Source organism: Otolemur garnettii, unplaced genomic scaffold (assembly GCF_000181295.1).
Source record: "Otolemur garnettii isolate 467f Iridium unplaced genomic scaffold, OtoGar3 scaffold00071, whole genome shotgun sequence".
In the NCBI taxonomy this organism is placed as follows: domain Eukaryota; kingdom Metazoa; phylum Chordata; class Mammalia; order Primates; family Galagidae; genus Otolemur; species Otolemur garnettii.
In genome coordinates this window covers 586,015-610,310 of record NW_003852466.1, presented here as the reverse complement: position 1 = coordinate 610,310, position 24,296 = coordinate 586,015, and the positions used below count along the sequence as shown (strand labels likewise).

At 47.4% G+C, this 24,296-nt stretch overlaps 2 protein-coding genes across 6 annotated transcripts in view; one reads left to right on the top strand and one right to left on the bottom strand.

Moving 5' to 3' along the window:
- The window catches only part of PRAM1 (PML-RARA regulated adaptor molecule 1), an 8,105-nt gene extending 1,538 nt beyond the window's left edge, over positions 1-6,567 (top strand). Inside the window, exons 2-10 of the mRNA XM_012807559.2 lie at positions 775-2,443; positions 2,524-2,590; positions 2,666-2,742; positions 5,492-5,549; positions 5,672-5,780; positions 5,906-6,068; positions 6,147-6,180; positions 6,258-6,292; positions 6,404-6,567. Coding sequence (XP_012663013.1) covers positions 775-2,443; positions 2,524-2,590; positions 2,666-2,742; positions 5,492-5,549; positions 5,672-5,780; positions 5,906-6,068; positions 6,147-6,180; positions 6,258-6,292; positions 6,404-6,441 — 2,250 coding nt within the window. The 3' untranslated portion in view covers positions 6,442-6,567. The remainder of the gene's footprint in view (positions 1-774; positions 2,444-2,523; positions 2,591-2,665; positions 2,743-5,491; positions 5,550-5,671; positions 5,781-5,905; positions 6,069-6,146; positions 6,181-6,257; positions 6,293-6,403) is intronic.
- Positions 6,568-8,154: 1,587 nt separating this feature from the next.
- The window catches only part of HNRNPM (heterogeneous nuclear ribonucleoprotein M), a 52,926-nt gene continuing 36,784 nt past the window's right edge, over positions 8,155-24,296 (bottom strand). For 2 of the 5 annotated variants that reach the window (XM_023515443.1, XM_023515444.1), the window contains 8 exons: positions 23,585-23,686; positions 22,275-22,319; positions 21,724-21,801; positions 17,740-17,838; positions 13,562-13,615; positions 10,880-11,682; positions 10,149-10,200; positions 8,155-8,576 (listed from right to left, as the gene is read on the bottom strand). In XM_023515443.1, coding sequence (XP_023371211.1) covers positions 8,413-8,576; positions 10,149-10,200; positions 10,880-11,682; positions 13,562-13,615; positions 17,740-17,838; positions 21,724-21,801; positions 22,275-22,319; positions 23,585-23,686 — 1,397 coding nt within the window. In that variant the 3' untranslated portion in view covers positions 8,155-8,412. The remainder of the gene's footprint in view (positions 8,577-10,148; positions 10,201-10,879; positions 11,683-13,561; positions 13,616-17,739; positions 17,839-21,723; positions 21,802-22,274; positions 22,320-23,584; positions 23,687-24,296) is intronic. The other 3 variants (XM_003793661.2, XM_012807556.1, XM_012807557.1) reach the window with 2 other exon arrangements.

The following is a 24,296-nucleotide window of genomic DNA, read 5'->3' as shown; positions in this document are numbered from 1 at the left end:
AAAAAAAAAAAAAAAGAAAGAAATCACCCAGAAGGGGAATCCATTTAAAATAGGGTGGTCTCGGGAGGGCTCTCTAATGAGTAAATGTTAGCACAGACATAGAGGAAGGAGAGGAGACAAACAAGGTCCAGGGGAAGGGTCGTGGAAGGTCAGGGGCAGGACAGAGGCCAGCAGAAGGGAGGTAGAGTTCTCAAATGTTTAGGGAGTAGCAAGGAGGTAGTGACTGAGTTGAGGAGGCCTATAGCTTGAACAGAGATGATATGAGAAAACCACTGCTGAATTGGGCATAAAGCACCTCAGGGCTCAATGGGCTTCTTCCTCTGGCTGCTATGGGGGGCACTGACTGGAGACCGAGTCTGGGAGGGGGGGACACACAGTGGAACAGGAAGGAGCCTGTTATAATCATCCAGGCCACAGAAGACGATGCCTGCAGCCGGTCTGATGGTGGTGGAGGCAGTGAGAAGTGGGTAGATTTGGATATATTTTGAAGTTAGCACAAAAGGGACTGGGACATGACAAGGACATGGGAGAAAAGGTTGAGATGCTCAAGAGGCACCACCCAATGGGGAGAGGGGAACTGGGGGCTTGAGTCCTGCTGGAGGCAGGATGGATGTAGGTTCAGCACCTAAGAGAAGTCAGGAGAGTGTGGCGTCCAGGAGCAGAGGGAACAGGGTGGTGGTGATGGTGGGTTGTGTCTGATGGTCCCCAGGTACCTATCACTCTGATACTTCTGTGTGTTTGAGCCCCTGCCTGATGGTTTCCCGTGTCCCCTAGGAGAGCCAACAGGACTTCCGGAGCCTCCAAGCAAAGTTCCAGGCCTCTCAGGCTGAGCCCAGTGAACTCCCCCCCAAACCCCCAAAGCCTGAGTTCAACAAACTTAAGAAGTTTCCTCAGCCTGAGCTAAGCGAGCAACCCAAGAAGCCCTTGCAACTTGAGTTCAGTGCAGTGTCCCTGAAGCCTCTGCAGCCTGAGCTCCCTGACCTCCCCAAAAAGCCTTCCAAACCTGAGTTCAGTGAACTTTCCAAGAAGTTCCCACAGCTTGAGGCCACTCAGTTCCCCAAGAAGCCCCCGCAGCCTGAGTTTGCTGACCTCCCCAAGTCCCCACAACTGGAGGCCACTCAGTTTCCCAGGAAGCCCTCACAGCCTGAGGTCAGTGAGGCCCCTCGGAATGCCTTGCTGCTGGAGCCCAGTGCACTTGTCCTGAAGCCCCTGCAGCCTGAGCTCTGCAAACCCGCCAGGTCCCCCTCAGAACCCAAATTCAGTGCGTTCCCCAGAAAGTTCCAACAGCCTGAATCCAGTGAGACCACCCAGAAGCCCTCACAATCCAAGTTTAGTACCTTTCCCAAGAAGCCCCCACAGCCTCAGATCAGTGGCCTCCCTAAGAAGTCCCTGCCACAGCCCGACTTTAGTGAGACCCCTCAGACGACCCTTTCAAAGCCTGGGTCCAGTGAGCTCCACCTCCACTCCCCGCAGCCCAATTTCAGTACACTTCCCATAAAGGCCCCACAACCTCTGCTGAGTGACCTCCCCCAGAAGCTCCCGCAGCCTCAGGTCGGTGGCCTCCCTAAGAAGTCCCTGCCACAGCCTGAGGTCAGTGAGGCACCTCAGACACCCCTCTGGAAACCTGAGCCCAGCGAGCCCCAGCCCCTGTCCCCAAAGCTCAACTTCAGTTCCTTTCCCAAAAATCCCCCACAGCCTGAATTCAATGCATACCCCAGAAAGTACCTGCAGCCTCAGGTCAGTGGCCTCCCTAAGAAGTCCCTGCTGCAGCCTGACTTCAGTGAGGCCTCTCAGATGACCCTCTCAAAGCCTGAATCCAGTGAGCTCCACCCCCACTTCCCAAAGCCTGATGGCAGTGTATTTCCCAAAAAGGCCCTGCAACCTCTGCTGAGTAACCTCCCCCTAAAGCCCCCACAACTTGAGTTTAGTGATCTTACCAGGACATCCTCAGAACCTGAAGTCAACGTGCTTCCTAAAAGGCCACAGCAGCCAGAACTCAAAGTGCCTTCCAAGGCAGCCCTGCAGCCAGAGGTGGGCAGCCTCTCCAGGACATCCTCAGAGCCAGAGTTCAGCTCACTTCCCAGGAGGTTTCTGCAGCCTGAGGGCAGAAGGCCACCACGAAAGTTCTCACAGCCTGAGCCCAACTCTGTGCCCAAGAAGCATCTGAAGGCTGAGATTTTCTCCTATCTTCCTAGAAAGCCCCTGCTTCCCAGCTCCATTTCAGAGAGCTCACTACCCACCGCTGTTGCTGGCTCCAGCCACCCTGGGTTTGGAGCTGCTGGGATACCCCAGTGGAGGTCAGGAGGCCTCAAACCTGGTCAGCCACCCCGATGGAGGCCTCTGCCCTCTGTCAGCAGCCTGGGACCCCCTCCAGCAAAACCCCCCCTGCCTCCCGGCCCCTTGGACATCCAGAGCTTTCAGAGATTGTCCAGGGCAGCTGCAGGTGGGTGGCACAGGCACAGAGGAGGGGCTGAGGACCTGGGCAAAGCCATCCTCCCTCCTATACTCTTCTCTCCCCCACAGATCTACGCAGGACCCGTTCTTCTACCAGGATTCACTTCCAGGCCCCACAGTCTGCAGATATCCCACAGTGAGTTTGGGGAGTAAACATGGATGGGTACAAGTTGTGGAGCTGGGTGAAGCCTCATCTCAGGTATCCCTGCAGGGACCTGGAGGAGATCTATGAGACGTATGACGATGTGGAGCCCACAGACAACTCGAGCCCCAGCCCCAAAGGCAGAGGTTTGTTGGAGGCCTGCATGGGCACTTGTGAAACATTTGTGGCAAGGGCACTGTCTGCCACAATCTCAGTCCCTGCTGGCTTCTGGTGTGTGAGATTTGTGATGATGGGCAGCCTTGAGGCCACAGCTAGTGAGAAGGCAGAGGCGTGACCCAGGGCAGTGGCAGGAGGCATGGGAGCAATGAAGAAGTGAGAGGTCACAAGTACACTGCAGGGCAAGAGCAGAAATCTCACAGGAGGGATGATCCCAAGTTGTGAGGGTAGACAGCAGAAGCTTTCCCCTGGGTTGGAGACAAGATACCTGCCAGTCAGGACTTGGGTCTGGAGCTCAGAGAAGGGCAGGTATGGCGGTTCTTGCTCTGTCCAGGACCCTGGGCAGCTCTGCCTTCAGGGCACTGTTCTGCTCTGAGGTCCCAAAGGACCCTTCTCATCTTCCAAGTGAGGGCAGTTAAGGCCTTCATGAAAGCAAAGGGTTTCCATGTAAGCACTTTGTGTGCACGTCCCTGAATCTGCACCTGCCACCAAAGTAATGTTATCCCCATTTTATGGATGTGAGAGTTTGAGGATCTGTGAAGACCCAGCTCACTCACAGCACATAGAGCTGCAGGGTTGCCAATACTATCTATGGAAAGGTTTCCTGCAGGGGAACCCTCTCTCTCAAGCTCTGCCTTCAGCATGCTACTGTGCTCTGCCAACCAGCCCTAGGTGCTGGTACAGAACCTGGCTGCAGTTGCTTCTTCCTGGGCCCCTTCTGCTTCTAAGCTTTCCCCAGGAGCTGCTTACAACACCTCACTATTAGCACACAGCTTCCTGAAAGGGCTGCTCCTGCTTCCGCTCCAGAGGAGGCTCTGTGGCCTGAGTCTGGGGGCCACTCTTGGGGATGTGGATGACTAGCCCCACCCCTCCTGAGGTTAGGAACAGCTCCCTCTCTCCAAAACCCACCCAACCCCCATCCTTGGCTCACTGTCTCTGTCACCAGACAACCTTCTCCCCATTCCTTGCCAATCACTGCTGCCTCACTTCCCTGTTGGTAACCGTGTCTCAAGGGCAGCTTTGCCACTTTGCAAGTCTATCCTTCCACTGGTTGGTTGGGATGGACTCCCAGCTCTGCTTCAGAGGTGGCGTTAGGGACGACAGTGCTCCTTCACAGGGGGACAGGGCCCAGCCTTTCCCAGAAAATGAGCAGGCTTCATGGGGAAGACTGGCTTGCTCAGAGTGGTCCACTTGGGGTCTCACTGCAGGTGAACCAGGGCTGTGTGGCAGCACCCAGGGAAGTACTCTGCTATAGTGGGTCTGTAGGGTCCCTGGGGTTCGAGAGCCAAGTTTGCTTCTGGCTAGGTGACCAAGAGAGAGGCAGAAGTAGTTGGAGGTACTGTGGATGGCCAAGCACGGCATCTATCATGGTAGACAGAGATAACCTATGTACCCCTCCCTGGGCTGCTTGGAGGGAGGGACAGCTGGATGAAATGTCCAGAGTGATGCTCCAAGTCACTCAGAGAAGCACAACTGGGGCCTGGGGTTCCAGATTCTTTACTCATCTGGAGTTCCTGAAAGCCAAAACTCTGGCCAAAAGGGCTTATACACAGAATTCCTGGTCATTTCCCAGGAATTGACAAAGAGGGCAAGGTCGGCCCTTACACTGGGAAATCCCTTGGGTTCTACCCCAGAGGCATTTTATTTTATTTTATTTCCTGAGACAGAGTCTCACTATGTCGCCCTTGATAGAATGCTGTGGCATCACAGCTCACAGCAACCTCAAACTCTTGGGCTTAAGCAAGTCTCTTGTCTCAGCCTCCCAAATAGCTGAGACTACAGGTGCCCGCCACAACGCCCAGCTATTTTTTTGTTGCAGTTGTCACTGTTGTTTAGCTGGCCCAGGCTGGGTTCGAACCTGCCAACCCCAGCGTATTTGGCCAGCGCCCTGCCCACTGAGCTACAGGCACCACCCCAGAGGCATTTTTAAAAAAATTACTTAAGGCTGGTTTTGGTGGCACATGCCTGTAATCCTAGCACTTTGGGAATCTGAGGCCGGGTAAGACCAGCCTGGGCAAGAATGAGACGCTCATCTCTACAACTAGCTGGGCGTTGTAGCGGGCACCTGTAGTCCCAGCTACTTGGGAGGCTAAAGCAAGAGGATCACTTGAACCCAAGAGTTTGAGGTTGCTGTGAGGTATGATAGCACGGCATTCTACTAAGGGCAGCAAAGTGAGTGTCTAAGAAAAACAAAACTGTAACCTCGTGCCTCTCTTTGAGCTGTTGTTATCCTACTGTTCAACAAAACACCAGAAATCACTCCTCCTATTTCTAATTTTGTACCTACTCACCAACATCTCCCTTCCCTCCCCACTCTGCGGTATGTTTTCACCCAAATCTCGTTATAGTTTCCAAAACCTAAACTGCTAGAAGTGAAATGGGCCTAGTCAGTCAGTCCTGCCTCCATCACTGTGCAGCTTAGGTTGCTTGTTTGACCTCTCTGGGCAAGCTGGGAATGATAGTATTTCTATTAGCATGATAAATGATGTGAAGGTCACAGTAAGTGAAGGTAGCCCAGCAGCAACTGCCACACCTAGCATGCAGCAGAAATTTAAGGAAACACAAGGCAACACACCAGAACTGATAACTCCCTGAGAAAGGCCTGGGGAAGGTGGGCAGTGAGGGGCTGAGAAGGGACCTGACACAGGAATGGCTCACTCATGATCCAGCTACCAGGGTAGAGGTTAAACCAATGGTGCCTGCCCTGACCACCCCCAGGTGAAATGCCATCGACCCAGCAAGACACCAGGAGACCATCACAAGACCCAGTATCCAGGTGCCACAGGGCAGAGGGGGCAGGGCAGGGCAGGGTAGAGCTCTGGGAGGACAGTGGACGGAGGTGCCCACTTACAAGCATCCAAATTCCTTGGGATGGGGGATGGGTGGGTTGGGGATCAGGAAGGAGAAGGCTTCCCAGCCACAGCAGTTGCCACCCACGGACCCCAAGCTGCTGAAGCAGATCAGGAAGGCGGAGAAAGCTGAGAGAGAGTTCCGAAAGAAGTTCAAGGTGTGGACACCAAGCAATAGTCCTGGGAGGGCTGGGACCTGGGCCCCACAAATTTCGTCCTCAGAAAGATGACGGGTGCCCCGGGGTGATGGACTGAGCAAGAGTTCTGACATCTGACCCTCCAGTTTGAAGGGGAGATTGTAGTTCACACAAAGATGATGATTGACCCCAATGCAAAGACCCGCCGTGGGGGCGGCAAGCACCTGGGCATCCGGCGTGGGGAGATCCTGGAGGTGATCGAGTTCACCAGCAAGGAGGAGATGCTGTGTCGGGACCCCAAGGGCAAGTGTGAGTGCCACCCTGTGGCCCTGGGAAGGCTATCCAGTCCCCAGGCCCAGGACCAACCATGCCTGCTTTCTTTCACAGATGGCTATGTGCCCAGGACAGCCCTCCTGCCCCTGTGAGTGTCCTCACTGAGAAAGGGTGGGTGAGTGGCAGCCAGGGCGCCCATGCTAACCCAACTATGCTCTCTGCCAGGGAAACAGAGGTGTATGATGACGTCGGCTTCTGGGGTATGTCGGTGCTCCAGGAGGTTGAGGGGGCACGGTGGCAGCCAGGAAAGGCTGCTCACTACTGTATACTTCTGGGGAGAGGGGTCAATGGAAATCTCCCTTCCTTGGCAGACCCTCTGGAGAACCTCCTACTCCCCCAGGGACCATAAAGCCACAGGCTTGAAAGTTCAGGGCAGCCGCCAGCCCAGCACCTGCTCACGGAGGAGCCCCAGACTGCTGCTTGGCGAAGTCACAGAGATGCCCAGGTTTCCATCTGGGCACATAAAATACCTCTTTGAGCAATCACTGTTTCTTGTCTCTTCTTTCCTCCTGACTGGAATGTACAGTGCAGAAAAGGCACAGGAAGCCATGTGATCAAATGCCAGGGAGCAAGTGTGTCTCTGGGGGCACCCTACCCCACGGTCTCATACTTCAGGGATCAAGGTGGGAGGGACCATGGGTGATCACATGCCAGGAAAAGGGATGGGGAGGGAGCTGAGCAGGATGTGCACTCACACCCTCCAACCTTCCACATCCAACAAGGACAGCAGCAGTTGGGAGCTGAAAGCCTGCACACACCTATCTGCCCTAGTGATCTAGAAGGGCACATCCTTGGTTGGAGGGTGGGGACAACACCCAACTCTATGGAGCCTGGGTATTAAATTCAACTCAAATCTCTGATAGGGCTGAATATGCTTAGAAACTGCTTGGTCTGTTTTAGTGCAAAAAAAAAAAAAAAAAACCAAACTGGAAATGAACCTGACATGGAGCCTGTGCCCCACAGAATAATGGCACAAAAAGGAGGAGACAGGGTGTCTTTCAAGACAGCTCTAAATAGTGAAACCCTCCACTATTAGCACTAGTGAATAAACCACTCAGAAAGCCAGGTATGGTGGCTCACATCTGTAATCCTAGCCCTCTGGGGCTCAGCACCTGTAGCTCAATAGTTAGGGTGGTGGCCACAAACTGGCCCTGCTAGACAACAATGACAACTACAACAAAAAAATAGCCAGGCCTTGTGGCAGGTGCCTGTAGTCCCAGCTACTTGGGAGGCTGAGGCAAGAGAATCGCCTAAACCCAGGAGTTGGAGGTTGCTATGAGCTGTGACGCCAGGCATTCAACCTAGGGTAACATAGTGAGACTGTCTCTAGAAAAAGAAATTTAAAAAAAAAAATCCAAGCCCTCTGGGAGACTGAGTCCGGTGGATTACTTGAGCTCAGGAGTTTGAAACCAGCCTGAGCAAGTGGAGACACTGTCTCTACTAAAGATAGAAAAGCAGGGGTGGCACCTGTGGCTCAGTGAGTAGGGCGCCAGCCCCATATACTGAGGGTGGAGGGTTCAAACCTGGCCCCAACCAAACTACAACAAAAAATAGCCCAGAGTTGTGGTGGGCACCTGTAGTCCCAGCTACTTGAGAGGCTGAGGCAGGCAAATTGCCTAAGCCCAAGAGCTGGAGATTGCTGTGAGCTGTGATGCTAGAGCACTCTACCAAGGGTGATAAAGTGAGACTCTGTCTCTAAAAAAAAAAACCTGAAAGGGTGCTGTGAGCTATGAGGATACCATGGGAGTCTACCCAGGGCAGTGGTTCTCAACCTATGGGTCGCAACCCCTTTGTAACAATGAAAATACGTCATGGCATTAGGAAGGTTCAGAACCACTGACCCAGGCGACAGAGACTAAGTCTCAAAAAACAAAATAAAAATAAATAACACTCAGAAGGCAGTACCTTAGAAGAGTTTTCCATGGTCCTCCTACCCCAAGGCTCTTGGACCAGGAATAACAGGAGAGATGCCTGGTAGTCCAAGGGAAACTGGGAGCACAAGCAGCTCCAGCTCCCCAAACCTTGGATGGTTGCCCCCATAACACACACATGAGCAAGCTGATTTCAGGAACTGGTATTTATTATCAAAGTCATATTTGATGTCAACAAGATGCCACAACTACAAAAAAAATTGCACACATTGCAATCTCAATGCAAACAGTCAAATGGAACCCCAGTCATTAAAAAAGTAATTCAAATTACCCCAAAAGCAACTGAATTTTTTAAACATCTTTATACATCCAGCCAACAAATTAAAATGGTTAACAAGAAAAAATACAAATTCAGAGGTCTGGTACCGATGTTTAAAAAAGGCAACTGCTTATGCATTTCTATCAATTCGAACATCAATCTCTCGGCCACTCAGCTTCATGCCATTCATCATCCGGCAGGCCCTCTCAGCCACCTCTGGAGATTCAAACTTAACCACACCGCACCCCTTGGACTTCCCGTTCTCCATCTTGATGTCAGCATACAGCACGTGGCCTGGCACAGGGAGGGAAGAAGAGACCACACTCATCAGACAAAACCAGAGCTCAGCCTGTCTGGGCTCCACTCAGTCCAGAATACCTGTTGGATTTTGGTTGACAAAGGCAAAAAGGAGAGAGGCCTCCATGCCTGGAACACGAATGCTAAGAACACAATGGCAGAAACCAGTGACTATATAGGCCCTTGCCACATTGCCCTTCTAACAAAATAACAGTCTGGGTGTACCATGATGAGGCTTCATGTGTATGCCCTTACATCCCAGAAGGTACAAAAAAAGAAGGGGCCACATAAAGGCAACTTTATAGGCAAATTTTAGAGTTCTCATTTTCAATATACACTACTCCCATTATAAAGCCATCACCAATCCACCTGACACTTCTGTACTGCCCAAATGTAAGCCAGGTCATAATCAGCAAGCAGGTCATGCTTACTTATTCAAGCACTCATCAAGCATCCCAAATAACATTGTTCGTAATGTGTCAACACTGCAAAGGCAGGTCAGGTCTACAGGGTATGTGCCCTAGAAGCCTACCATTCCAGAAGCACTAGCTCTGCCAGGGAGAGGACCAACATGAGGTGGGGAAGTTTCTGGAGAAGTCCTAAGAGCTTAAGTGGAAATTCACCAGAAGGAAGACTTCCTAGTAACAGCTGGCCCCAGAGCATCTTGAGGACTTGTAGCATTTATGGCTCAGATTTAGGAAGAAAACAGAGGAGAAGGATGGGACCAAGTCTTCAAGGGGCTGGAGTATGGACTTTCTCTTATAGGCACAGAGCCCTCCAGACATCTCAGAAGCAGGGGGAATGGCTTGATCCCATCTGACCATTTGGATCATCTCACTATAAGTGTGGAAACTGAGGAAGGAAAGGGGGGGGTAGCCATTAGTTAATAGCTTGCCCTCAGAGAAGAACCAGGGAGAAGCAGCAATGGTTGTGAAATCTGAGCCACTGCTGATACAGGAAGAGAGAGAACCCTGGGGAAGCCCTGAGGCAACAGCTACCAAGCCTCCTCTGGCTTAGGGTTGATACACTGAAAAGAACAGAGGCAGTAGGGTGAGATTGGGCTCTCACCCTGGAGGGCAAGGAAAGAAGACAGAGGGAGGCCTATGTGCCAGGAAACCACCATCAGGCACCCTGAGCCTCACCTCTACATACTGCTAAGTGTGCCCAGAGCCACAGAACCAGCTGTGCTGGGGGGAAAGGGGGCACGATCTCTTTGGGATGTAGTTACTTAGCTTTGCCACTTAGAAGTTATGTACCCTTAGGAAGGTTAAGTTTGCCTGATATCTGTGAAATGGCAACAACATCGACTCCTTCCAAAAATCCCAAATAGGAAGAAAGGAAAGCTACAGATGAAAATGAGAACACAGGCGAAAAGTGTTTGACACCTGACAACACTCAACAACCTGCGTGAATATCTGCACAGGTAGAAAAACGGCAAGGCCCATTAGTCCTCTGGAGTCAATGGGAAGGCTGTGAAGACCAAGGAGGGAGCTTCACTGCTCAACTCAGTGGTGCCACCAACAAACCACAGCACACAAAGCACCTAACAAGCCTTTCTCACACACTTACCACATTCGTTGAATTTGTCCTTTAGCATCTTCCATGTAAAATCAAATGGGAGCTGAGGGGGAAGAAAAAGAAGACTGATGTACAATTAAACCAAATCCAGTGCACAGACCTCACGGCTGGCTCGAGGGGGTCACCTTGAGTATTTCTTATTACTCAGAGAAGCTGGCTTCCCTTCAGACTCAGCTGGTCAGCAGAGAACAAAACAAGTCTATCTGGGATAAGGCTATATAAAGCAGCACAGCCAGCTCACTATCCAGAGTACTCTCTGGGGGAGAACTGTGCCCAAAGGGGGACACCTGGGGCCTGTAGTGTGTGGCTCACAAAAATCCCTCCACAATGGCTAAAGGTAGCCTAGTTGGGAAAGATAATTCAATTTCAGCCACCTCTTTCTCTGAATCATCCTGCCAAGACTTAGTGGCTCTTCATGCCACAGGATGAGAAACTAGAGCCTTTGCACTCAAACGCTACTCTATAGTCTAGCATGCTGGAAAAGCCCAGGCTCTCCCAGAACTCAACATCTTGCCATACAAGTGCTGAAGCTGAAAAGTTCTCACATTTCCTCCCTGTCCCACTTGCACCAACCTTTGGAGACAAGGAAAAAGTGTGCTACCCATGCTATTTGGTCCCCCTTTAGGGGGTATCACCACTGACCTGGACCTGCCATCATTCAGTCCCATCAACCCCCTGCCTCCCTCCTCCCCATGTGCACACCACCACTAAGAAACACTCACATTTCTCACAAATATCTGGCAGGCCTTCCTGGCTACCCCAGGAGCATGGCCTCCAGCGCCACCAAAGGAACCCGCGAAGCTTCCACCAAAGTTGCCACGTTCCATCTCGATGGCACGGTCAAAGCTGGCACCGCCACCGCCACCCATGGCCAGGCCCATGCGCTCAATGCCAGCGCCCAAGGCTGGGCCCATGGCAGGGCCCATGCGCTCCAGACTATTGGCGCCCATGCGCTCCAGGCCCATGCGCTCCAGACTGTTGGCGCCCATGCGCTCCAGGCCCATCCGCTCCAGGTTGTTGGCGCCCATGCGCTCTAGGCCGGTGGCCATGCGATCCATCACGGGGCCCATGCGCTCCAGGCCAGCCCCCATGCCCGCGGGCACCATGCGCTCCATGCTGAGGCCCATGCGCTCAATGGCAGGGCCCATGCGCTCCACACCAGAGCCCATGCGCTCAATGGTTTGGCCCACACGGTCGATGGGAGCGGCCATGCGCTCGAGGCCAAAACCCATGCCGGCGCCCATACGCTCCACGCCAGAGCCAATGCGCTCCATGGTCTGGCCCATACGCTCGATGCTAGAGGCCATGTGGTCGAGGCCCAGCGGGCCCATGCGCTCAATGCCAGAGCCCATACGCTCAACGGAGCCCATGCGGTCCATGACTAGGCCCATGCGCTCAATCTCAGAGCCCACGCGATCCATGCCATGGCCCAGGCCTGCGCCCATGCGCTCCATTCCAGCACCACCAATGCGGTCAATGCCAGGGCCCATCCTCTCGATTCCAGGGACACTGCCTCCACCTCCACCTGAAACAGGGACACAAAACACAGGTGGGTGTCAAGGACTAGTGCACGAGTGTGCACATGATGCCAGGCCTGGGCACTTCAGTTTACAAGCACAAACTGAGAATTAAGCTCCACAATAATTTGCCATTAAGACACCCCTCAACTATCAACAACTATTAAAAGTTGGGTATAAGTACAAGGAATCCTTATCATTCTTCCTACACTACTACAGTCGCAATTTCCATAATAAAATTTAGAAAAGAACAAAATCCCATTTCCATGTTTTCTCAGGTGCTACTTCCTGTGACAAGCTTTGTGAGCTACACATGTCAATGCAATACCTGGAACCTCTGAGGTTTCGCCTTCAGATACTGAGAAATGCTCTCAGAGGAGGTGTGAAAAGCCCACACTAAGGGGAACCACCCAGTGTAATAGACAGGAGTTATATGGAGATGATGCAAAGTCACTCACAACCTTTACCCTTTCCTACCTGTCCCTCTAAGATGCTCTGTTGGTGGCCAGTCTGGATGCACTTCTAAGACACAGAGAAGCGACTAAATAGGCATGTAATCAAGTAGAGAGAAGAAAAAAATAAAACAGAAGCACCAAAGTAGATGCTCTGCATACAATCGCACAGAGCAGGCCACCTCCAGGGATCTTAGTGTCAGAGATACCTGTGTCTAACACTGCACCACTGCAGAGCAAGCTTGGGAAGAGGCATAGGGTCAGTCAGCAGTCCACAAGGACCCTTGTCTGCAGTGCCTGCAACTCTGGACAGGGAAGGTCTGGCTCCCCCAGCGAGGTCACCGCCCACCACTTTGCACACACTGAGCTCAAGGCCCCTCTCTCAAGCTTCATCACTACTCCATTGAGAATGGGTGGTCCAGCCCATTACTGACCAAGCAGTCTAGTCCATGATGCAAACCCAACAGGACACTAAGCAGTTTCTCTAACTGGTTCTAAAACTAACCAAGGCCATGACCTTGACAAGTCATTCCACTTCTCTGTGCCTGGTTCCTTAGCTGAACAGCAGCATAACAAGTGGCAAAAACAAGCCCACTCTTAAAAACATCTGACTTTCAGAGCAGAAATGTCTCAGAAACTGTCTAAATTTCTCTCATTGTAAGAGGAAGGGATGTAGTGAGGGTGGGTAGTTTGCCCAGTGGCATCAGAAACAAGGCAATTACCAATGCCAACAGCAACAGAAAACAAGGAAGAAACAGTGTCTGTGTAGAGCTACAGAAACAGCTCACTACGCAGGGGAGATGCCAAAGAAATGCCAAGACACTCAGCCTTGAGGACAATCGGCTGGAAAAGCATATTTAATTTTAAGTAACCTTCAAACCGCATTCATGAAATACAGGCCAAAATGTTTATACCATTCATTCTTCACTGGGCATTGGGACTTCAGATAATATCTACTTTCTATACAAATTTTCTGAATTTTAATGAGTATATCTTAGTAAGCATTTGTTATGTACTAGGTTGTACTTTCATTATTATAAGTCAAGTTTATATAAGGAGGCACATATACCATATGAGGAAAAAACATTTACTTTTAGGAATTTACAATTTTAGTGTCTAGAAAACAAGAAAATTCCCAAATCACAGGGGTACAATGACAATGGCTAACAATTACATAAGTACTCATGTGCATTAAGCTAATTTACTCTTCATAACAACCCAGAGTTAGGTATTATTACATCCCCAGTTTACAGATTAGTATGAGAAACAGACATGTTCAGTGACTTGCCAAATGTCACACAGTGAGGAGATGGGGAGCTGGTCCCACCCTGGTTAGTCTGTACCAGAGCCCAAGCACCTCACTGCTATGCTCTACTATCCCCGATATTAACAGCCTGTTCTAAAAAACAAAACATCAAACTAAGCGTTTTCCTACCTCCTCCCTGCTTTGCAATGATCTCTCCTCTCTTCAGTGCATTACTTAGGATTTCTAAGAAAATCAGGAAAAAAAAAATTAGCCAAATTTCTCTATGGTAATAGAAATTTGCTCATTACAGATTCCAAAGCAGAAATGCTAACAATAAAAATGTGAATAAAAAAAGAAAAGGAGAAAGGGGAAGGGGTTAAGAAATATAAACATATAGACAAGATCATTTCATGGAAAAGGATGATGGGTCACAATGCTAGAATCCCAGGTCGCTGCAGAGTCTGAGGCCCAGTTTGCAGGGTCACCTGTGAATGTGCCCAGCAAAGCCAGGAGCTGTGTGTGTCCATTGACTAAACTCAGGCGGTGCAACAACATGGCTTGTCAGTCCTTGCCCAGAGGCACAGTTTTCTAAAGTTGGTCCAGACCCCCAGGATTGAGGCTTCCCATCTCATCTGAGCTGAAAACCAAGGCCTGTCTATCTCTTCAGAAGGCCGAAGCCTACATTCACCCACCCAAAGCCAATCAGCACCTATCATGACCCTCCAGCACACTAAAGCTACAGCTCTACTTATAGCCTCAGGATGAAGCCAGGAGCACATGCACACAGCACTGGGCACATAATTAACGAACTGTGTGTAGAAGTACTTCAGCAACCCAAGCACACCAGCCCTTCTTGAAATGAGTTGGGTGTCCTTTAGCTTTGTACTAAAGGATAAAGCTTCCAGAAAATAAATACCCTCACCCAACACACACATAATCATAAACAGAAAACACTACTGCTCAGTTGCCCATAGCCCATCCAAACCTCTTTTAAGTTTGTCAGATGCTACCTGTCATTAGTGTTACCTTTTCAAGTTTCTGGTCACTCTTTTGTTACATAGAAGATACTCACTTGTACCCACCTTCTCTGGTCCTAGAGTATAAATGCTCAGCAACCTGGACACTGGCCACAAAGCACATTTTTTATTATGACCATAACCACAAAGTGGTTCAAACCCGTTTGAATCAGCTGTTTCATGTATTCCAAAACTAACTGCTAAAGAAAGGTGGGAAGTACAGTAAGAAACAAAAGACTTTGAGGCTGGGTATAGTGGCTCCTGCCTATAATCCCAGCACTTTGGAAGGCTGAAGCAAAAGGATTGCTTGAGCCCAGGATTTTTTTTTTTTATTTTTTTTTTTTTTTTTTTGAGGCAGAGTCTCACTATGTCGCCCTTCGTAGAGTGTCATGGTGTCACAGCTCACAGCAACCTCAAACTCTTGGTTTAAGCAATTCTCTTGCCTCAGCCTCAGGACTATAGGCGCCTGCCACAACACCCAACTATTTCTTTGTTGTAGTTGTTATTGTTGTTTCAGCAGGCCTGGGCTGAGTTCGAACCCACCAGCCATGGTGAATGTGGCAGCACCTTAATTGCTCAACTATGGGCGCCAAGCCTTTAGCCCAGGATTTTGAGGCCAGCCTGGACTTTGTAGAGACCCCATCTCTGCAAAGTAGGTAAATTAGGTAGGTGTGGTGGTGCATGGCTGTTGGGAGGCTGAGGCAGGAGGATGGCTTGAGTTTAGGAGTTTGAGGCTATACCTAGGATAAAGCCACTGCACTCCAACCCAGGCAACAAAAGGAGACCTTGTCTTAAAACAAACAAAAAACCAAATTTCAGTCTCCTATCAAGTACAGAGTCATTCTTCCACAACATCTATGGTGCTCATTGTCATGCCCGAGCCTAAATTGGGTTTAAAGATGCCCTGGGTAGAGTTACATGGAGTCACAGCTCACAGCAACCTCAAATTCTTGGGCTTAAGCGATTCTCTTGCCTCAGCCTCCCAAGTAGCTGGGACCACAGTCGCCCACCACAACGCCCAGCTATTTTTTTTTTTTGTTACAGCTGCGATTGTTGTTTAGCTGGCCCAGGCTGGGTTCGAACCTGCCAGCCTCTGTTCTGCCTATGCTAATTCCCTACCCCAGGTAGACCCTCACCTCAAAACCTCTGGACCTGATGGCATCAGCCACTCTACCTGCAGTACAGTTGCTGCCTGGGCCAAGCCCACTTGGATCCCAGCCCCTCCAACGGCAACAGCATCTCCTGCTTGGAGATTCTGCACTCCTGTAGATCCAGTGCTTGAGCAGGGCATGCCAACTGCCAACTACAGCACACACTATCTCACTGTGACAGTCAATGGACTGGCCTCTTATGCTGTTCTGAGCCTTTCTCAGTATGGTCTCCTCACTGTACCATGCCCTCTAAGATCAAAAGATCACAGACTTATCTGTCTTTTTGCAGGACCAACTATAGCTGGTTGCATAAAGAAGTGCCAAGATCCACTGCTTTGATGTAAGAGAAGGGAGGTACCACAGAAGTGGCACCATAGTAAGTTGACTCTCAGGTAAACAGCCCCGCAAAAAAGGGCTGGTGCCTATAGCTCAAGCAGCTAGGGCACCAGCCACATACACCAGAGCTGGCGGGTTCAAATCTAGCCCAGACCTGTCAAATAACAATGACAACTACAGCCAAACAATAGTTGAGCATTGTGGTGGGTGCCTGTAGTCCCAGCTACTTGGGAGGCTGAGGGAAGAAAATCGCTTAAGCCCAAGAGTCTGAGGTTGCTGTGAGCTGTGACATCACAGCACCCTACCAAAGGTGACAGCTTGAGACTGTCTCAAAAAAAAAAAAAGAGTTGGAGAATCGAATAGAACTCCAACTCAAGCTAACAGCCTAAAAACCCAAGTTCAATTTTTATTTGGTATGAAGACCATTTTATTCACCTGGGCCTGATAACAAGTGGCAGCAGGTAATTGCAGGACAGAGACTACACCACCCCAATCAGAAAGAAATGCCAAGGCAGCAGGAGACAGCAAAGTCCTGTAGATGATGTTTCCAGTCAGGTCAGGGCAGGAAGTTTCCTGTGCCACATGAAATAATAACCTCATGGGCAAGAAGCCAACAGCCATCTCTGGGTGCACTATTTCTGCACAGCTTCATTACAAACCTGAGAGCTGTCACAGAGTGGCAATCTAGTGATGAGTCAGAGCAAGAAAGAGTTTCTATCAAAGTAGAGTCACTTCATCCGTTCTTGCCACAGGTGTCCACAAATAGGTATGTGTGACTAAATGACAATAAGCTTTTTTTTTGAAATAAGAGTCTTACTTTGTCACCCTCAATAGAGTGCCATGACATTGTCACAACTCACAGCAACTTCAAACTCTTGGGCTTAAGTGATTCTCTTGCCTCAGCCTCCCGAGTAGCTGGGACTATGGGCACCTGCCACAACACCCCGCCAGAGAGAAACAACTTCTGAGTATAAGAAGGGCCAATCTTGTTGCTCCGCACAAATGATGGAGAATTACACACATTCTTAGAAACACGTAATCACTAAATACTGTGTTTCCCTGAAAGTAAGACACTGTCTTATATTTATTTTTTCTTAAGAAGACACGCTAGGGCTTATTTTCAGGGGATATCTTCCTCTCTGCACCAAAATGCATGGTGTGGCTATGCAGATACACTGGATAGCCACACTCATCACTAGGTCTTATTATCCGGGTAGGGCTTATATTTAACAAATGCATAGAAATCATGCTAGGGCTTATTTTTTGGGTAGGTCTTACTTTCGGGGAAACACGGTAGAGAAAGACAGGACAATGTCACTTTCACCTTTCAACATCCACGAAAAAGTAAAGAAGAAACTGCTCTAAGATGTACCCAAAACTGAAAAATAATTTCTTTGCATTTAGATGAGTCTGGTATTCAAGGCTTTCCAGTGTTAGAAAGCCTCCCTTATCATCCCAGGCCTCTTTCAAAAGCCAGCCCTCAACTCCATCCTGCTGTCTCAACCACAACACAACAGCGCCCTACTTCTGAGGGCCTAAAAAACTACCAAGGCCAGAGAGCCAGCAGGGTTATGTTAAATGCAACAATTTTCATTCCCACAGCATGCAAAACCCTTATGCCAATTTTTAAAAAGAAGCCATTTGAAAAGACAGATGGTGTTATTGACATCAACAAAAAATTAAAGAACCAAAAGTTTTTATCTAGATCTAGAAAAAAATAACACTCTTTTAAAAAGCCTAAGAATAAACAGCAGACTTTGTCCAAGAAAGAAACCCTGACATCAGCTTGATGTCAGGCCAGCCTTGGCAGCCTGTATCCAAGGGGGAGGACCCCGCCCACATGGGGCCCATGGGGCCTTCTTACCCATTCCTTTGCCAAGGGGCTCTCCAAAGCTTCCAGACATTCCCATCTCATTTCTGGCAAAGTCTCTCTCAAATCCTCCACCCATGCCATGTTTCATCTCTGTGGAAAAAAATATTACCCTAGGCCTTTCCAGGAATGCCATCATGTTTTAGATGTTAAAAAGTAAACTACAGACACACAACCAACAGCCACCACCAAACCACTGTGCTGAATTCTTCTATAGGAAGTCATTACTCATCCTTTATTCCTTAAAAATAAAGATAGTCATTACATGTGAACCCCTGAAAACAACCTACCTACCTTTAATCCCTTAAGGACTCACAACTTCTACCACAGCCAAGCACAGTAAACGATCAGTCCCTTAAGCACATGCTGAGTGACAGGCAGGCGCAGAAGGGCTGCAGCAGGCACCAGCTATGGGGCACTCTACACCTGCCCTGCATGAAGGACCTATCGTGCACTAGTATTCCACCAACTCCTCACAACTACCCACACACCTCTTACCCTCCTCTACCATTGCCCCTTTACGAGGAAACTGAGGTGTGAATGATTTCAAACTTCACCATGCCTGGCACAAAAGTCTATGCTCTAATACAGAAGCACACCTGAAGAGAGAAACATGCCTGCACATCAAGACTTCTCTATTGACAAGTGGAGTGCTTTCATCTGCACATTGGGGCTTTAGTAACAACTCCGTTACTTTTTACAATGTCTTTCAAAAACAAAGCTCTTAGCTTCTGTGGGAAAAGGTCCACCATAGCTATCACCTGTTTGAGAATGCCTTTCATGATTCTTGTTGCCAGGTATTTCTTCGTATGGGCATCCATCTCCTGTAAGACTTAAATGTGGATCATACTTTGTCTCCCTTCAAATTAAGAGGCCCTTCAAGAATCTACTATTACTAATCTTACTCCTTAGAACTATCAGGTACAAGAGGGACAATATAATGGACACCCTACTTTATAAAACTACAAAATATGTCTGTAAGCACCTGGAGTCCCTGCGATGAAGTAACCAAAGTCCATTACAGATGTGGGAGCAAGCAAGCATTATGAATTAACAAGAACTGGCAAGGGGAGGCTGATTATTCATAGTCTGAATCGACCCCACAGGTTAACAGCATGTTATCTGCTGAAAATATATCTGACACTTATGAGCCTGGAGGGTGGTAGGCAGGAGGCACTTAGGCAAAAGAAAAACCTCAAGGATCGGGCGAGGTGGCTCACACCCGTAATCCTAGCACTCTGGGAGACTGAGGCAGGTGAACTGCCTGAGCTCATTAGTTCAAGACCAGCCTGAGCAAGAGTGAGACTCCAGCTCTAGAAACAGCCAGGCACTGTGGCGGGTGCCTTTAGTCCCAACTACTCAGGAGGCTGAGGCAAGAAGATTGCTTGAGCCCAGGAGTTTGAGGTTGCTGTGAGCTATGATATCACAGCACTAAAAAGAGAAACCCAAGAGTGGCATCAGAATGGAGCTCTGCGGTTCTTTCATCTTAAGACAGGCCTATGAAGAAGGCAGCATCCCACTCTGCAGATAAGCTGGCAAAAGCCCAAATATCTATGTAAACCTCAATTTATTCACCCTGCTCCCCTCAAAGGAAAAACAAAAAGGTAGAATCAAATACTGCCTCAAATCAGTCTGGTATTTGACAATCTTTTGATTTAAAATTTTTATAACTATTCTAATTAAGATTTGACCTATACTGATTGGTTGGCCCTGAGAATCTGACTTTTCATCAGTCTAATATTAGTTAGCACCTGTGACCATAACAGATACATCAGTCATCGATTAAACATTAAATTTAATCCTGCATCAATGTACACAGTTACCATTCAATAAAAAAAAAAAAAAAACATTAAATTTAATCCAAAATGCCCACCAGTTCTTTTCCCAATGTGATTTATGAGTAAACTTTCCTTGAACCTAGTGCCCAAAGGCTCTAAAGCTCATTGCACCCAAATCTCAGAACACTGATCTACTGTGGAGGATGAAGAGGGAGGACTGTGCATGTACCTAAGAATATCTAGAACACAGCACAAGAACACACATTCCATTGTGAATCTTTTGTCTTTGATCTTTTGGCTCTTGACTGCTGAATTCACCAAGGACTCTAAGGCACAGCACAGATCCCAGGCCCACTCACTCTGGTTTTCACTTCTCAACTGCACCACTTTATTCTTCAAAACAAAAATTTCCTTTCTAATGACTAATCTGTTATCAAACCAGATTTCTCAAAATCACTTTTTGTTAAAATCTCATGCACACAAGCAAGCCTAAACAAATATGAAAACACAGCAGGAACTTTGTTACTAATGGTGATGACATTCCTCCATCATTTTACCGTCTTCCAGAACAAGGAACTCATGAAGAAGGCAACAAACAGCCCATTCCCTCCTCCCTATGCTCTGGAAAACAGTATGTTCCACTTGATAGATAGGCACCTTTCAAGTCTGACAGTTAATGTCTAGCCTAGTAAGGTTCTTAACTGTTGTATACTATTTTCACATCACCCATTATTACAGACCAGAAAAAAAATATTTAAACCCAAAAGACTTCTCATTCCAGAAAAAGTTTCTATGTATAAAAGAAGCTGCTTTCTTACAGGGAGCGGGCAAAGAGTAGACCAACAGGATTTCAAAAGGTAAGACTTCTAATTTCTCATGCATACTTTATAGCCCTACTGGGGTCCTGGGGGCAAGTGCTTTGCTAGAGGCTATTCTAAAAAAGGCAGGGTCACCGTAAGATGAAGATCCAGGTTCTGGAGCCAGACAGCCTGGGTTCACATCCAGGCACCACCATTTACTAGACATCTGATCTTAAGCAAGTCACTCTGTGCCTCAGTTTCTGATGAAATGGATGTTAACAGTACCTACATATTACATGACTCTCAAAAGGACTAAATGAAATACATTGTTGTTGTAATTGCCAACGTAACATTTCAATTATGAGGTGGGGAGAGCTACAGGATTTGAATAATAGTAAACCACAATTTATATAATTTTATATAAATACTAAATTAAAAGAGACTGGTTTTTGTTTTTTGAGACAGAGTCTCAAGCTGGGTTGAATGCCATGGCATCATGCTCACAGCAACCTCCAATCTTGGGCTCAAGGGCTCCTCTTGCCTCAGATTTTCTATTTTTAGTAGAGACAGGGTTGAGGGTCTTGCTTTTTTTGCTCAGGCTGGTCTCCACCTCTTAAGCTCAAACTATCCACCCACCTCCACCTCCAAGAGTGCTGTTACAGGCATGAGCCACCTTGCCTGGCCTGAGACTGTGGTTTTTATTGTCTTGCCTATAATTTGCAACCAGGGAAGATGATCAGAAACTAACCACCCCAGCACTCCTAGAGAAATCTTACCAAAAATATAAAGAGACCTTTTTCTTGAGAAGGAGTCTCGCTTTTTCACCCCTGGGTAGAGTGCCATGGTGTCACAGCTCACAGCAACCTCAAACTCTTGGACTTAAGCAAATCCTCTTGCCTCAGCCTCCCAAGTAGCTGGAACTACAGGCAGCCGCCACAATATCTGGCTAATTTTTCTATTTTTAGTAGAGATGGGGTCTCACTCTTGTTCAGGCTGGTCTCAAACTCCTGAGCTCAAGCAATCCACCTATCTCGGCTTCCCAGAATGGTAGGATTACAGGTGTGAGCCACCACGCCAGCCTTGGAGACCATTTTAAAGTATGTAAAACATAATCACAGATGTGCAGTGCTTTTTGTGCTAGAGACAGAAAGCTCTCAAACTTTACTGGACAAAAATACGGGAGAGATTTGGAACATAGGACATTCAAGACTTTAGGAAGTAAGTGAATTAAGTCTGTTAAGTATAGCTTTTCAAATATTTAAAGCAATTCAAGGACATTTGACTCAGTAGAAAAGCGTAAGTGAGAAATCATTTATTAAAAGCAGGCCTGTAGCCTGTAAGTCACCTGCAACCTAAAAGCCAGCAAAGAGTGAGGAAAAGCAGAAGCAAACAATTCTTACCATTTATTCTGCCCATATTCATTCCAGATCCAAAACGACCCATGTTTTCCATACCACCGCCAAAAGGTCCCTCCATGCCTGCAAGAGAGGTCTGCATTTCAACATCATCTCAATAAGACAGCTTAGACTAACAGAGAAAGAAAAAAGTTTTCACATGTTTCAGCTTGGCCATTTTCTGCCAAGAGCTTTCTTACCAATAGCTTTTGAAAAACAAAAAATGTTGGTGCTCTTGTTTAAAAAATCACATCTTCAAAAAATTAACCTGATCCAACCCCCTCAATGAACAGACAAGCAAAAAAAGGTCCAGAGAGATGGAGTGATTTGCCCAAGGTCACAGAGCTAGTTAGTGAGAAAGCCAGAACCAAAGCCAAGACACCCACTATAAGTGATGGACAGATAAGAAAAGTAACTTATAAGAAACTATGAGACTCAAACTTTTAAGAAACTAAAGTGAGAATTACATGCAAGGCTTAAAAGACAAGAAAGAAAAAGGAAAAAGAAAACTACACCTAAAAGTGATTACATTGGTACTTCATTTTTTAATTTCTTACCTCCCATTTTATTTATTCCAAATCCTATGCCTTCCATTCCCATTCCTTAAAAAGAAAAAGTCAATGCAAACTAAAATTATGTCAAAGCAGTAGGTAATGTTTGAACTTAAAAAGCACAAGAAATTCCAAACTAGCAAATTAACAAAAAACCCAATGATGAAAATATGTTAACTTTCAAGAAAATAAAAGGCCTTATTCCTACCATTTCAACTGTCAAAAGATCACATTCCAAGAAAACTACTTAAGTTTTTAATATAATAATCATCATGTGCCTTAATGTTCTATACCGTCTATGAAGTTTTTCATTCATATAATTATCAGACACAGACTATGGAACATTTGCTTTTAAAAGATTATTTTAGGGAACAGAAATGTATTTTTAAAAATCTGTTAAAAATAAAACCTTCAAAATAAAAGGCAAACCCTAACAACACTGAGGCTTTTCACCCTACCACTAGCCTTGTTTTTAATTGTCAAACACAGGGTGCATGTACGGTGATGGGTCAGAGTGGTGGAGTCATTTAAAGCTGTGACTCAGGGCTTTGAGCTCAGCCACAGAGTTGACTGTGAAGAGAAACCAGGGACACGCAAAATCAAGGGTGGTAGGATATAGGGGTATCCATATTATAATTTCAAAAGATTCCAAGAAAGATCTAAGCCTAAAGTCATAAAAACGAAATAGTCCTTATTAGCACAGAAATACCTCATTACACAGAACTGAAAATTCTAACCAACAAAGTAGTTATGTTCATGTCAAACCTTTCATTCATTAGCTATTCCTTGACTTCTTAAAGGCAACTTTGTCCACCACATTCCCTGTGACAGACAGCTATGCTGTCACACACTGAGGCCCCCTCCCTATCCTTCTGCATCTATCAATGTCCCCACCTTTAGAAGAAGCGGTGCCTGGATACCACATTTATTAGCATACTATGGCAGTGTTATGGTCTCATCGTCAGGAAACCTGTAATTTCTGTCATTAACTGACAGTGTGACCTTGAGCAAGACCAACTCTCTTGCTTGCCTCCTAAATGGCTATCTCCGCTCAGAAGGTCGTTATAAAGATAAAATGAAAAGGTATAATGCTTTTTTTAAAAAAAAAGGACTCAACTCAGTACAAATAAAAAATTACCTTTATCAAGATGAAGCTGAGATGAATGAGAGAATTTTGTCCCAGTTAATAAATCTTTACTCCATTTAAGCTACTCATAGCCCAAATATCCCAATAATTAACTTTTAAGGTTGTGACACAACTTAAATGTTTTAATAACTTTAACTTCATCAGAAACAAGGTATACTGTAATTCTTACCTGCAGGTCCTAAGTTTCCCATGCCAATGCCTTTATTCAGATGATTGGCATCAATAGGCTGCCCTCCTGGTCCTAACCCCATACCAATGCCACCAAGACCATCTGGAAGGAAAAGAGAAAGAAGTGTAGACGCTCCTTCCTTAGAAAAGCTTGACCCTCTAAAGCAGAGAGCCTTTATTTCTTGTGTGTTGCAGCTATCATGCCCAGCATACCCACCCCCTCCACCCAGGAACCAGAACCTAATGCAGAATTGCAACTGGAGTTTATGGTATGCAGAGGCAGCAAGAAATTAGTGCTCTTCCAAGTTACCAACAACCAATACAACAAGATTCCTGAGTACCTATTTGCTTCGCCAACCTATGAATCGGGTGCAGTGGCTCACGCCTGTAATCCTAACACTTTGGGAGGCTGAGGCAGGTGGATCGCTTGAGCTCAGGAGTTTGAGACCAGCCTGAGCAAGAGACACTCTGTCTCTAAAAATAGCTGGGCATTGTGGCAGGCATGTGTAGTCCCAGCTACCTGGAGAGGCTGAGATCCCAAGAGTTTGAGTCTGTTGTGAGCTGTGATGCCATGCACTCTACCCAGGGCAAAAGAGATTTGTTCTCAAAAAAAGAAGAAGCTCAGAAGGATACATGTCAGGGAAAAATAAATTTAAAGGCTTGGCACCTGTGGCTCAAGCGGCTAAGGCGCCAGCCACATACACCTAAGGTGG